Consider the following 14,911-nt stretch of genomic DNA (forward strand, 5'->3'; position numbering starts at 1 on the left):
TCAGACTCTGCAAATGTCTCTATCTGAACACATTTAAAGCACTTAAACATACTGCCACCAAATTACCTTAAAATATAGAAGCAAAAGCCTTTCAGTAGACATGTATTTATATATAATTTTAAATCTGTAAACTCAATGTTTTCTATCCTACTCTAAATAAATGAAATCCCACTGGTATAAAAGGTAATTAAGCAATTTTAGAAAACCACAGAAATACATTATTTTCTTAAATGACTCTCTGTGCATCAAAACAAAGTAATAAGAAAGTAGCTGAAAACATAACCTTATTTGCTGAGTAGAAGCATGGCACTTTTTAAGACTCTCAATAGGTATAGGACAAATCCAAGTCATTACTGTAAGAAGAAAAAAAATTAAACACAAAGCATATGTAATCTGAGTATCTGAGAAAAGGTACTGCAGGCAGGGTCAATGACAACATGCCACTCCAAACCAGCTTCCCTTTTTATTAATGTTCAAGATGGGAACTTTGAATGACAGAAGCAAAACACAAATGAAAACACCTAATTTTTATGTATAGTATATGTAAACATACACATTACATGGATTTAATAATCCTAATCTAAATATGAGAACAACTGGTTCTCTAACCTCAAAATAAATTCAGTGTTGACATTACTGTTACTAACTTATAGGGTTTTCCATTTAAGAGGAAGAATTATGGACACCCAAGTTCAGTGTAGTCATGGATTTCATGGTAAGATATAAATAGAGTTTTTAAGAAATAAACTATATAATAAAATAAGTTTACTTTTGAATCATAGTACAGTCACTTTCTTCAATCAAAAATATTCCTTGATTATAAAGCAGCCTTACTTTGCAAATGTATTTCAGGAAAATAGCTCTAGCAATATTTGTAATTTCATACTTTTTTAAAAAAGGCAGCAAAGCAACAGAATTTAGATTTTAAACAGTATATTGCAAAATAGTTCAATGTATTCTTTCTAAAGCACAAAGCAAGCTCCATTTTGAAGGATGCTTTTTATCTTATAAAGCAAACTGCTCTGATATTTCTGTGGTAGTTTAGAGTCTGAATATCTATGATAAAAGATAAATCTTTGTACATATAGGACAAACTTCAATACATATCCACAACACAAATGTTTTGCATTATTATATCACTCTATCATGAAGCTTAGTTTGTTAACATGTACTCAAAAGGAAAATAAAGACATGTTACAGCTCCGCAGCTTTATAACAGGCTGAATTCTGCAACAATTGAAAACATGAAACCAGCAGCAACAGCAAAGGCAACACCAATCTTATGAATAATAAAACACCGAAGACCATAACCATTTAAATGAATAGCTACTACATTCTTCTTAACATATCTTAATTTGCTCTGTCTTAAATATACTTTTTTTTAATATTTTTCATCCCCAGAGGAAATGGTGGCAAATTCTCCACAGAGGAAAGTGCATCATGTTTTATTTTCAAAGTGCTTCGCGTGTGTGTGTTTTATAGATATGTCTAATAAGGAAGTTAAATATGTGCAAATAGTTCCAATTGTGACTTGAATTCATGACCCTAATCATGGGATTTTGGAGCTCCTCCAGATGAGGCAGTCACCAACAGAAGAACGGTCTGAGATGACGCACTGGGCAGCAGCAAGGGCCCAGGCCACAGGTGGGAGACCTGCATTCTAGCTGGACGGTCTGGTGACCAGCTAGCTCATGACCCAGGTGAGGAAGAGCAGCTTCAGAACCCCGCAGCAGCAGAGGTTGAGCTCCAGAGCCCCGGGGGCCCATCTACCCCCACAGCTCTAAAGTGTCTGTAGGTGGGACATTCCCAGAAGGGCAAATAACGAAACCCAAAGACAAGAAAAACGCACATCATGCAGCTGCTCTCGCCTTGTCCTCAATGGTACAGAAAGAAAGAAAAACTCCAGACAAGGTCACATGAACGTCTTAACATTAACCAAAGCTAGTGAAAACCTGCACAATGATGGTACATGGAAAATCCACTCTTCTGTGCAAAAATGAGACGCAAAAGCAGCCAGTCACCTCATGGCACATTTTCCCCAAGTTTAAGAATTTTCTTGGGTCTAAAGCTTTAAAAGCTTTTAAAAAAAATCTTGGTTTTATATTGTTTTAAGAGACCCATGATTCCTACAGTTCATATTTCAAGCTTTTTAAAGGGGTCTCTCTGAATTGTTATAATGGTCTATATGAAGATAGTTGTATTTTCAAATTTTAAATAATGGCTAAGTGAAGTAAACCACTAGTCATGGACTTTGTGTGTGTGTGTGTGTGTGTGTGTGTGTGTCTGTGTGTGTAAGCTCATTTATTTTAACAATGTAGAAGCCTAACTCAACAATTCTCATCCACCAGCTTGGACCCGTTTATTCCCCGGTAGGTCACTCTGCTGGGCCTCACGAGGACCCCGTGGTTGGGCTTGCAGGTGAAGTAGCGTTTGTCTCCCACTGCCCCGTCATTCTTTCCCTTGGGGCTTCGAAGCTCCAGGCCCAGCCAGATCCCTGAGGCGAAGTCGGTGGGGCCCACGTACCTCACGGTGGCCATCTCGTTGGAGCTGGTGAGGAGGACCTGGGAGCCCTCGTGCAGCTTCACGCTACCCTCCAGGCCGCCGGCCGTCGAGCTGCTGCTCCAGCTGCGGTGCAGGGTGGGCTTTGACCTGCGCACAGGGGACCGAGGGAGATGCTTCAGCATGAAGCTGCGCGACGCCGTGTGCCATGCTCCCCTCCAGGCCAGGTCCACAAGTCACTCACCAAACAGCACACTGGGCATTCACAACTGGATCTCTCCTATTCTACGCAGCAACATTAGGATATACTGTTGCTTAAAGTTTTTCTCTTCGGGCTATTTTAATGCTACCTTCATCTGGATTTAAGATTTCACTAGCGATTTATGTATGTGCACACACATTTTATACCTATTTAATGAAGCAAAAAGAATGAAACCTGGTATTTGGCCGTGGTAAATTAAAATTACCTTTTGTTCACCTTTCAAATATTTCTTTACATGAAAACCATTTTTAAAAACTGTGAATCCACAGCTTTGGAAACTACACACACACACACACACACACCTTCTATGAAGGAACTCCAGTTACATTTAAGGGTTCGCCACTCCCCCTTGTCACTAACATCAAGAAGGATCTTAGTTGCCTAGAACAGGATTCCTCTCCTTTCCTCGACAACAAAACATTACTTACAAGGTACTGCCTCCAAGCACCTGCCACCCACATGACCTGATGACACAACCACCAGGCACCCACATGCAGCCCAGACAAGCCCTTCTGCCAGCACTGCCCAGAGCTTCTTCCAGTCCCTGGGAAGTAGCTAATCCTGAAACCTGCCCCAAATAGAAATATGACCAGGATCTTGTTGCTCTATAACCTGAGACCTCCCAAAACAGTCATCCAGAAACCACCACCATGAAGCCATCCACCCACCATCCACACCATCTCTCCACCAAGAGAAACCCTTATCCTGGCCACACAGTAGAGATAACAAAGAACCTGTTACCAAAACTGCATGCAGCCTGATGTGAGCAGAATCTGGGTCCTGCTTGTTTTCCATTTTATTTCACTCTCTGTATTTTTAAATACATTATCACACACCGTGTCTCCTTCCTACATACTTCTACCTATTAATGCTGGAGAAAGGAAGAGCACTCTAATTTTCTGGGTAGGAAAACTGAGGTAAAAAACCTGTCCTATCTGATAAATCTGAGTTTTAAAATGCAAAGGGAAAAAAAGATTATTTACCACGTTGAATGTACAAATATAATGATAAAGTTAACAAAGAAATACATAATACATGTGTGTGTGTGTATCCTCCCCAAAGTGATGTCTTTTGGCAACTTGATGAAATTACTCTGAATTTCACGTGACAGTATCTACCACTTCCTGAGCACTTACTATGTGCCAAACACATACATTATCTCATCCAACCTCACCCAAACCAGTGAGGAATTAAAAGTTAAGCTATTTGCATAAGGTCAGAGAGGTGGCAAAGAGGAGCGCTGGTGTTCAGATCCAAGCTATCCAAGGACAAAGGCCAGGCTCTTGCTCACAACCTCAATGAGTATTAATAATTGAGAAAATGCTGAAAGATAATAATATGGCAAAATTTACATTTTAAATTGATTATATTTCCTCAATAAGAGTATGTTTTTTTTAAAAAAACAGGTACTAGTGTCAATCTGTAGAAGGATGAGTAAAGCTTCCTTTATTTTTATTTTCAAGGAAAACCAACAGAAGTGTTGATATTTTCTTCTCATGTCAACTCATCATCTTGTACGTATCCATACCTGCTGTATCATCCCCACGGTTCAGATTTCTCTCTCCTTCCCTGGTTTCTCTGTGTCATGCTCTTTCACTCACCAACATCTTGACACTGATTTTGATACCTCTCCCCCTTCGAAATCCTTTATATCCTGGTTGTCTCTTCTTAGTAATTTCTTCCATTCTGCCTAAGAACTCTTGAATATCTTCAACAAACTGGAGCATAAAGTTATTGCCCTTAAACTCTTTCAGCTAGTCATGTGAGGAGACCAATTTCAAAAGCTCACAATTGGTAAAGGTTTTGAGGAAGGGGTAGAAACCAAACCAAACCCACCCAACTCTATGAAATAGTACCTGGTAGCGCCTCAGTCCCCGTCAGGGTTCTCACGTCAAATCTCAGATCTCTGTGAGGCTTCCCAGTAACTTCAGACCATCTGATTACACAAACCACCTGACTGATGCTCATCTGTTTGCTAAGTTCTGATGCATGGGCTGTAATTCCAGGTGGCTTTGAGGACCCCATGACTAGTGCATGTCCCTAACTCAGCTAGACGCTCCCCTCTGCCCCCCAGGGCGCAGTTCATAGAGTAACTGGAAGAATTTAAAATTGAAAAAAATAATAAACTCCTTAACCCAATCAGTCTAGAAGAGCCTCATATTCCTCAAAAAAAAACTTTTTTAAGTTTCTGAAAGTTTCAGATAACTTAATAGTTATCTGTTAAGTTATCTATTCTACCCACGAAATAAAGTGTGTCTGGGGGAAATAAATACAAATGAGAAAGAGAAAAAGGAGATTCTATCTACAAAGAAACAACAATAAAAGCCTTTTCAGCAGTATATTATACAAGAGGAAGCAGGAATATTTTTTAAAATAATAGTAAGATTACCTTATGCAAATAGGCCTGACATTTCTATTATGGACTCCCCAAAATAAGTCAATTCTCTAATTAAGTAAACAGAGTGTAAAATCAATCCACCCTATTCAAAGATAACACAAAATGTAAATTCCTCCAACTTTTATTAATAGTACTAAGCCTCTTTGAAAATATATTCAGGATACTACCTTCAGTCATTGGTGACATTTTTAATTGAGCTTGCAAAGGAGGGACAAAGAATTCTTCTCACTGACACACTCATCACACCTTTTCTCCTAGGTGTTAAAATTCTACCATGCAATGTAAAAGATACAAAACTCTACTTTTCTTCCTTCACAGAATCCTGTCATATTCATCTTCAAAGATGTTTTTCTAAATCTTCTTAATACTCACTTGGCAAAAGCATTTCTTCTGTTAATCTCTTTTTGGGAAGAAGCAGAAGTTGTACTGAAACTTCTCCTAAAACCTAAATATGAAAGTCAAGGTCAGAAGAGGAAAAATAAATCACAAATTCGCAGTTCTTGTTAAAAGCTATCTTTTATCATTTCTTCTATAGACTTCTATTTTACTAAATGGTTCTCTGAAAACAGACAGAAAAGAAAATAAGTGCATGTGGAGTGTAACATGAGTGTAGATTTCTTGACAACTGCTATTTTACCTTTCTCATCAAACCATGCACTACATGAATAAGGCAAGATCATGACATTACTTTTGGAAGTTTTTATTATAAACTTTCCTGAATACCAAATAAAATCAGATTATATATTGATAGAGTTGAATCTTTTTACTCTCAAATATTATAATCTTGATAAATCACATTTTAAAAATAGGATTAAAATGGTTTTAAAAACACTACTACTAAATATATTGTGAACAATCAATTTCAGAGCTTCTGGGTTTTGGCATCTCCAAATGACAGAGTTCTTTTTAAAAAAAAAAAGAGAGACTTCACAAAAGGTAAAATTTTTAAAAGATGTGTTTAAAAAATAATGGGATTTCCAATTCTGGCAGTTACAGCACACCAGATGTGCTCAATCAATCTCTTGAATGAAGCAAGTATAATTTTAAACAACAATAATCTTTAAAAAAAAGAAAGAAAGAAAAATACTGTTGAGCTCATACAAGTGGCACAATTCCAAAAAGGCCAAAAACCAAAAAGAGAAACCATGAGAGGTTCCCCCCAAACAATCCATCACCCTGTACCCCAGGACTAGACTGCCTTCTGGAGAACCTGGGGCCTGCCAAGATGGGGTTCTGACAAAAGTGAGGGTCTTCAGCAGCTCACCCTCAGTATAAAGTTAAACGAGAAACAAAATGAAGCACCACTCAGATGAACACAAAGGAAAGCAGCCTGTGTCAACCCTACCTTGCAGAAGGCAAGTTCATTTTATCTGAGTAATATAAAGGCAACAACACTGCAGAGAATGTAGACTAAAGTTGGCAGTGCCTTGTAGGCAACTGGCAGAAGTAAATACAGGCGTGCCTCAGAGATACTGCAGGGTCGGTTCCAGACCACCACAATAAAGCAAATATCTCAACAAAGTGAGTCACAGACTTTTTGGTTTCCCAGCATATATAAAAGTTTACACTACACCGTAGTGTGTGATACCATTATGTCTTTAAAAAAATGCATGTACCTTAATTTAAAAATACCTTATTGCTAAATACTGCTATCCATCATCTGAGCCTTCAGTGAGTCACAGTCTTTTTGCTGGTGGAAGGTCTTGCCTCGATGTTGATGCCTGTTGACTGATCAGGGTGAAGGGTGCTAAAAATTGGGGTGGCTGCAGCAGTTCCTTAAAATAAGGCAACAATGAAGCTTGCCACATCGATTGACTCTTCCACAAATGATTCCTCTGTGCAGCCTGCCTGTTTATAGCATTTTACCCACAGGAGAACTTCTTTCAAAATTGGAGTCAATCCACTCAAACCCTGCTGCTGCTATACCAACTGAGTTTATGTACTGTTTGAAATCCTTTATCGTCATTTCAACAGTCTTCACAGCATCTTCACCAGAAGTAGATTCCCCCTCAACAAGCCACTTTCTCTGTTCATCCATAAGAAGCAATACCTCATCTGTTCAAGTTTTATTATGAGACTGCAGCAATTCAGTCACATCTTCAGGCTCCATTTCTAGCTCTCTTGCTATTTCTACCACATGTCCAGTTACTTCCTCCACTGAAGTTGTGAACCCTTCAAAGTCATTCATGAGGGCTACAATCAACTTCTGCCAAATTTCCATTAATGTTGATATTTGAACCTCCTCCCATGAATCATGAATATTTTTAATGGCACCTAAAGTGGTGAATCCTTTCCAGAAGGTTTTCAATGAACTTTGCCCAGATCTAAGAGAAGAATCACTATCTCTTGTAGCCATAGCTTTATGAAAAGAATTTATTAAATTCTAAGAGTTGGAAGTCTCAAAATGACTCCTTGACTCATAGGATGAAAACAACATTAATTTTATTGTACATGTCCATCAGAGCTCTTGGGTGACCAAGTGCTTTGTCAGTGAGCAGTAATATTTTGAAAGGAATCTTTTTTTCTGAGCAATAGGCCTCAACAGTGAGCTTAAAATATTCAGTAAGCCACGTTATAAATAGATGTGCTGTCCTCCAGGCTTTATCGTGCCATTTATAGAGCACAGACAGAGTAGATTTAATGTAATTCTTAAGGGCCCTAGGATTTTCAGAATGGTAAATGAGCACTGACTTCAACAGTTACCCACTGCATTAGCCACTAACAGGAAAGTCAGCCTAGACTTCCCTGATGGCCCAGTGGCTAAGACTTTGAGCTTCCAATGCAGGGGGCCCTCATTTGATCCTGGTCCAGGAACTAGATCCCACATGCCACAACTAAGAGTTTTCATACCACAACTAAAGAGCCCACATGTCACAATTAAGACCTGATGCAGCCAAATCAATCTTTCTTTTTAAAGGCTACCCCTTCTTTGAAGCCTCACATTGACTTCTCCTCTCTAGCTGTGAAAGTCCTAGATGACATCTTCTCCAATACAAGACTATATCATCTACATTGAGGGATTCCCAGGTGGCTCAGTGTAAAGAATCTGCCTGCCAATGTAGGAGACATGGGTTCAATCCCTGGGTCGGAAAGGTCCCCTGGAGGAGGAAATGGCAATCCACTCCAGTATTCTTCCCTGGAAAAATCCCATGGACAGAGCAGCCTGGTGGGCTACAGTCCATGGGGTTGCAAAGAGTTGGACACGACTGAGCACACATATGTACCCATGTCTACATTGAAAACCCACTGTTTAGTGGAGCCGCTTTCATTAATGAGCTAGCCAGATCTTCTGGGTAACTTGCTTCAGCGTCTACATCAGCGCTGGCTGCTTCACTTTGTGCTTTGATCTTATGGAAATGGCTTCTTTCCTTAGACCTTATAAACAAACCTCTTCTGACTTCAAATCTTTTCTTCTGCAGCTTCCTCACCTCTTGCGGCCTTCACAGAATTGAAGAGAGTTAGGGCCTTGCTCTGGATTAGGTTTCGGCTTCGGGGAATGTTGTGGCTGCTTTGATCTCTCCAGACCATTAAACCTTTCTCTGCATCAGCAATAAGGTTGTTTCTTACCATCTGTGTGCTCTCTGAAGTAGCACTTTTAGTTTCCGTCAAGAACTTTTCCTCTGCAGTCACAACACGGCTAACCGTTGGTACAAAAGGCCAGCTTCTGACCTATCTCTGCTTTTGACGTGCCTTCCCCACTAACTGTAATCATTTCCAACCTTTGATTTAAAGTGGGTGACATGAGACTTTTCCTTTCCCTTGAACACTCAGAGGCCGTTGTAGGGTTCTTAATTGTCCTACTTTCAATACTGTTGGTTTTCAGGGGATGGGGAGGCCCAAGAAGGGGGAACGAGATGGAGTAACAGCCAGTTGTGGAGCAAGTCAGAACAACAACATGTATCGATTCAGTTCAGTTCAGTCGTTTCAGTTGTATCCGACTTTTTGTGACCCCATGGACTGCAGCACGCCAGACTTCCCTGTCCATCACCAACTCTCAGAGTTTACTCAAACTCATGAGCATTGAGTCGGTGATGCCATCCAACCATCTCATCCTCTGTCGTCCCCTTCTCCTCCCACCTTCAATCTTTCCCAGCATCAGGGTCTTTTCAAATGAGTCAGTTCTTCACATCAGGTGGCCAAAGTATTGGCATTCCAGCTTCAGCATCTGTCCTTTCAATGAATATTCAGGACTGATCTCCTTTAGGATTGACTGGTTGGATCTCCTTGCAGTCCAAGGGACTCTCAAGAGTCTTCTCCAACACCACAGTTCAAAAGCATCAATTCTTTGGCACTCAGCTTTCTTTATAGTACAACTCTCACATCCATACATGACTACTGGGAAAACCATAGCTTTGACTAGACGGACCTTTGTTGATTTATTGATCAGGTTTGCCGTTTTATATGAACGAGGTTCACCATGCCTCAAAACAATGTCAAAGATTACTGATTGCAGATCCACCACAAAAAATATCATAATAACAAAAAAGTCTGGGGCTTCCCTGGTGGCTCTGTAGTAAAGAATCAGCCTGCCAATGCAGGAAACATGGGTTTAATACCTGGTCTGGGAAGCTGCCACATGTTACGTAGCAACTAAGCCCATGTACCACAACTATTGAGCCTGTGCTCTAGAACCTGGGAGCCTATGTGCTGCAACCTCTGAAGCCCACGCAGCCTAGAGCCTGAGCTCTACAGCAGGAGAAGCCACCACAATGGGAAGCCCCCGTCTGCCACAACTAGAGATATGCCTGTGTAGCAGCAAAGACCAGCACAGCCAAAAATGAAACTTAAAAAAAATTAATGTTAAAAAAGTTTAAAACTTCAAATTTAACCCCTGTCTCTGGGTTAAAATGCAACCCAGAGACATAAAGTAAGCACAATGCTGTTTGAAAAATGATGCTGAGAGAGTTGCTCAAGGCAGGTTACCACAAACCTTCTATTTGTAAAATATATATATATACACATATATAGATAATATCTGAAAAGCACAAAAAAAGCAAAGCACAATAAAACAAGATATGCCTGTATAATCTTCTTGAGAGGCATCAACCCAGGCTTCAGAGAATTTCCATATATTAAATTCTAAGTAGGTAAAATAAGTATTTCACAATAAATTACAAAACTCACAAGGAAAGAAAGTGCCACAAGTTAGGCTCAACAGAAATAGATGGCAGAATCAGACTCACAAAGATTTCAGATATTGAAATATTAAACATAAAAGGTAATAATATTTAAAATGCTTAATAACATAAAAGAAAAAATCTTGGAAAAAAAGGAAAATAATAAGTGACAATAAGTAACAACCATACAGACTTACAAAAAGAAAACAAATGAAAAATTTATAATTAAAAACCTTTGTGGCTGAATTAGGCAGTAGTATAAGCACAGCAGAAGAAAGAAACAGAAAGGTAACTCTGAAAATATCCAGAATGCAGTCAAGAGAGAGAAAGTTCTGAGAAATATAAACTAGGCATGGAAAAGTGAAAAACTGGACTATCCTACTCATCAGAGTTTCAGAAGGACATAATAAAGAGCATGAAGAAAGAAATATTTTCAGAATATGAACAATTTTACAGAGTAAATCAAAGATACTAATTCCCAGATCCAGGAGGACCCAAGATGCCAAACAGAATAAACAAAGGGAAGTCTCCACCTAGACACAATCAGAGTAAAACTGTACAAAATAAAGCAAACAGAAAGGATCTTAAAAAGCAGTCAAAAAGCGAAGATAAAACATCTACCATCACTTCATGGCAAATAGATGGGGAAACAACAGAAACAGAGACAGACTTTATTTTCTTGGGCTCCAAAGTCACTGCAGATGGTGACTGCAGCCATGAATTAAAAGATTCTGCTCCTTGGAAGAAAAGCGATGATCAACTTTGACAGCATATTGAAAAGAAGAGACATTACTTTGCCAACAAAGGTCAGTAGAGTCAAAGCTATGGTTTTTCCAGTAGTCACGTATGGATGGATGTGAGAGTTGGACTATAAAGAAAACTGAGTGCCGAAGAATTAATGCTTCTGAACTGTGGTGCTGGAAAAGACTCTTGAGAGTCCCTTGGACTGCAAGGAGATCCAACCAGTCCATCCTAAAGGAGATCAATCCTGAATATTCATTGGAAGGACTGATGCTGAAGCTGAAGCTGAAGCTCCAATACTGTGGCCACCTGATGCGAAGACCTGACTCAGTGGAAAAGACCCTGATGCTGGGAAAGATTGAAGGCGGGAGGAGAAGAGGACAACAGAGGATGAGATGGTTGGATGGCATTGCCGACTCGATGGACATGAGTTTGAGTAAGCTCTGGGAGTTGGTGATGGACAGGGAGGCCTAGCATGCTGCAGTCCGTGGGGTCACAAAGAGTCAGACATGACTGAGTGACTGACTGAACTGAAACCACCTACAATGGTACAGATTAGACAGACTCATAACTGACTCCTCAAAACACTGACAGAAGACAGAAAACAGAAGAATGATAATGTCAATGTGCAGGGAGAAAACAGCTTTCAAACTAAAAATTCCATCAATTTTTATTTTTACCTGGTAAAACTATCATTAGGAAAGACAGTTAAAAACTGAGAGCATTTGCTACCAATAGACCTTTTCTTAAAGAAATTTTTAAGAATACAAATGAGTTAAAAACAAAATGATTTCAAGAGGAAATTCAGAGGATTTATGATTGAAGATATTGGTAAATATGTATAAGCAAATTAAATAAATATCAATTATATAAAAACTATTATAATAATGTGAAATTTGTGAGGAAAATAAAGTAGAAACAGAATAACTCAATTTATAAGGATTTTCTATTATTTGGAAAAGAGTAAACATAATAATCTACTTTAGGCTTTGTTAAGCATGTATGTCAAAGTACCTACAGTAATTACTATGAAGCATATTTATAGAGCATAACTTTTATACAAGTAGAAAACAAAACGAGAAAAATAGAGGGTAGGAATATAAACAGAATGAAGTCAAGAGAGGAAAACATTTAAGGACAAAAAAGTTGAAATATTAGAAAAAAATAAATAACATATCCAAATATATTAGTTATACAATGAATGCAAATAGATAAAACTCTCAGATTAAGAGACAAAGATTGTCTTTTTTTTTAAAGTAAAATCCAGTTATATTCTATTTAGAAGATATTCCAAAAACATGAAGACATAGAAAGATTAAGGCAATGGCTAGAAAAAAAGTTTTTAGACAAATACTTAACCACAAGAAGGCTGATACAAGATAAAGAGAATTACTATAAAGCAATACCACTGACATTAACACCAAAATGGAAGAACCATGTTGGTATAAATATAATAAAATGCATATAAAAATCTACATTAGGAAAACTATAAAACTGATGAAAAGAAATCAAAGATCTAAATATATCAATGGGTAGGAAAATTCAATACTGTTAAGCCATCAGTTCTTTGCAATTTCATCTATACATTCAATGCAATCCCAATGAAAATACCAGCAAATTATTTTGTAGCCATCAACAAACCATTTGCAATGTTTACACAGAAAGGCAAAAAGCCCAGAATAACCAACACTAAGTTGAGGAAGATGATCAGAGTCTACTACTACAATTGAAGAATTTCTATAAAGCTACAGTAATCAAGACAATGTGGTATTAGTAAAGAAAAAGACAAACAGATCAACAGAACAGAATAAAGGGCCCAGAAATAGACTCACACAAACAGTCAACTGCTCTTTGACAAAAGAGCAAAGGCAATTCAACAGAGAAAAGATAGTCTCGTCAACAAATATGCTGGACCAACCAACATTTGCATCCAAAAAAAAAAAAAGAATCTAGACATAGACTTACACCTTTCACAAAAATTAACTCAATGAATCACAGATATAAATGTAAGACACAAAACTATAAAACTTCTAGAAGATAGGAGAAAATTAGGGTAACCTTGGGTTTGGTGAAGACATTTTCAATACAAAACCAAAAGCACTAGTCATGAAAGAAAAAACTGATAACTTGGACTTCATTAGAATTAAAAACTTCTGCTCTATGACAGACACTGTTAAGACAACGAAAAGCCAAGTCACAAAATAAGGAAGAACATAAGTTTGCTATTTTGACTACTTAAAAATTAAAAGCTTCTGCTCATCAAAAGACATCAAAAAAGGGAAGGAAAGGGGACAAAAGACAAGGCAAAAAAAGGAGAAAGATACTTGCAACAAACAAAACTGACAAAATATTAGTGCCCAAAATATATAAAGAAACCTACAAATTAATAAGATAAAAACAAACCAACCCCCCCCTCAAAAAAAAATAATGAGCAGAAGACCTGAACAGGTATGTCATAAACAAGGCAATGTATGTGGTCCATAAACATGGAAGCGGGCTCAACTTCATTTGTAATATGAAAACTGCAAATTGAAACCACAAGGAGATGCCATCTGCATCCTTCAGATGGGCTGCTGCTGTTGCTGCTGCTGCGTCGCTTCAGTCGTGTCCGACTCTGTGCGACCTCATAGACGGCAGCCCACCAGGCTCCCCCGTCCCTGGGATTCTCCAGGCAAGAACACTGGAGTGGGTCACCATTTCCTTCTCCAATGCATGAAAGTGAAAAGTGAAAGTGAAGTCGCTCGGTTGTGTCTGACTCTTAGCGACCCCATGGACTGCAGCCTACCAGGCTCCTCCATCCATGGGATTCTCCAGGCAAAAGTACTGGAGTGGGGTGCCATTGCCTTCTCCAGATGGGCAAAGACTTCTAAATCAAACGGGACTACTGTTGCTGAGGTGAGGAGTGACAGAGACTCTCATCCATTCCCATGTGGACAGTCTGACACACTAGGAAGGCTGAAGATAGGGATATCCCATGCCTGGCAATCCTAGAGGAACTTTTGTAAATGTGTACAATGGCATAGCTTCTGAATAGTCAAAAACAGGATATAACTCAAATATAGAATGGATAATGTATTTTAGGGCTTCTCAGATGGTGCTAGTGGTAGGTAAAGAACCTGCCTGCCGGTGCAGGAGACATAAGAGACGTGGGTTCAATCCCTGGGTTGGGACAATCCCCTGGAGGAAGGCATGGCAACCCACTCCAGTATTCTTGCCCCATGGACAGAGGAGTCTGGCAGGCTACAGTCCATAGGGTCACAATGAGTCAGACACGACTAAAGTGACTTAGCAAACAAGCACAATATATTTTAATGGAACATTACATAGCATGACTTCCCAGACGGCTCAGATGGTAAAGAATCTGCCTGCAATGTGGGAGACCTGGGTTCGATCCCTGGGTCAGAAAGATCCCCTGGAGAAGGGAATGGCAACATACTCCAGGATTCTTGCCTGGAGAATCCCATGAACAGAGGAGGCTGGCAGGCTATAGTCCATGGGGTCACAAAGAGTTGGACATGACTTAGCAATTAAACCACCATCACCTCTACACAACATAGTAAACAACAATCAAAACTAAACATACATTATTCACTGCCATCTATATATGATGGATAGACATTAAAAACAATCAAGGGAATAATCAACATTCAATGCAAGATACATAGCCTGGAGACAGGGTATAGGAAAAAGGGAGGCAGATGAGACTGGGCAATACTCAGGACACACAGGTAATCATCTTTGACCATGGGGTGGGTAATAGATATCACTTTATGATTACATAGCTATACAAATATATTTCATACATTCTTCTATATACACATACACTTTACAATTTAAAAAAAAGTTCAATAAAGGAAAAGAAAAGAAACAGTTACTAGGAACACAAAATCATAA

At 38.9% G+C, this 14,911-nt stretch overlaps 1 protein-coding gene across 4 annotated transcripts in view; it reads right to left on the bottom strand.

Moving 5' to 3' along the window:
• Positions 1-444: 444 nt before the first annotated feature.
• The window catches only part of CLIP4 (CAP-Gly domain containing linker protein family member 4), a 78,315-nt gene continuing 63,848 nt past the window's right edge, over positions 445-14,911 (bottom strand). For 3 of the 4 annotated variants that reach the window (XM_005212978.4, XM_005212979.5, NM_001435014.1), the window contains exons 15-16: positions 5,532-5,604; positions 445-2,649 (exon numbers count right to left, since the gene is read on the bottom strand). In XM_005212978.4, the coding sequence (XP_005213035.1) occupies positions 2,328-2,649; positions 5,532-5,604 (395 nt within the window). In that variant the 3' untranslated portion in view covers positions 445-2,327. Of the gene's footprint in view, positions 2,650-5,335; positions 5,605-14,911 lie in introns of those variants that run through there. The other variant, NR_198885.1, reaches the window with a different exon arrangement.

Source organism: Bos taurus, chromosome 11 (assembly GCF_002263795.3).
Source record: "Bos taurus isolate L1 Dominette 01449 registration number 42190680 breed Hereford chromosome 11, ARS-UCD2.0, whole genome shotgun sequence".
Taxonomy (NCBI): domain Eukaryota; kingdom Metazoa; phylum Chordata; class Mammalia; order Artiodactyla; family Bovidae; genus Bos; species Bos taurus.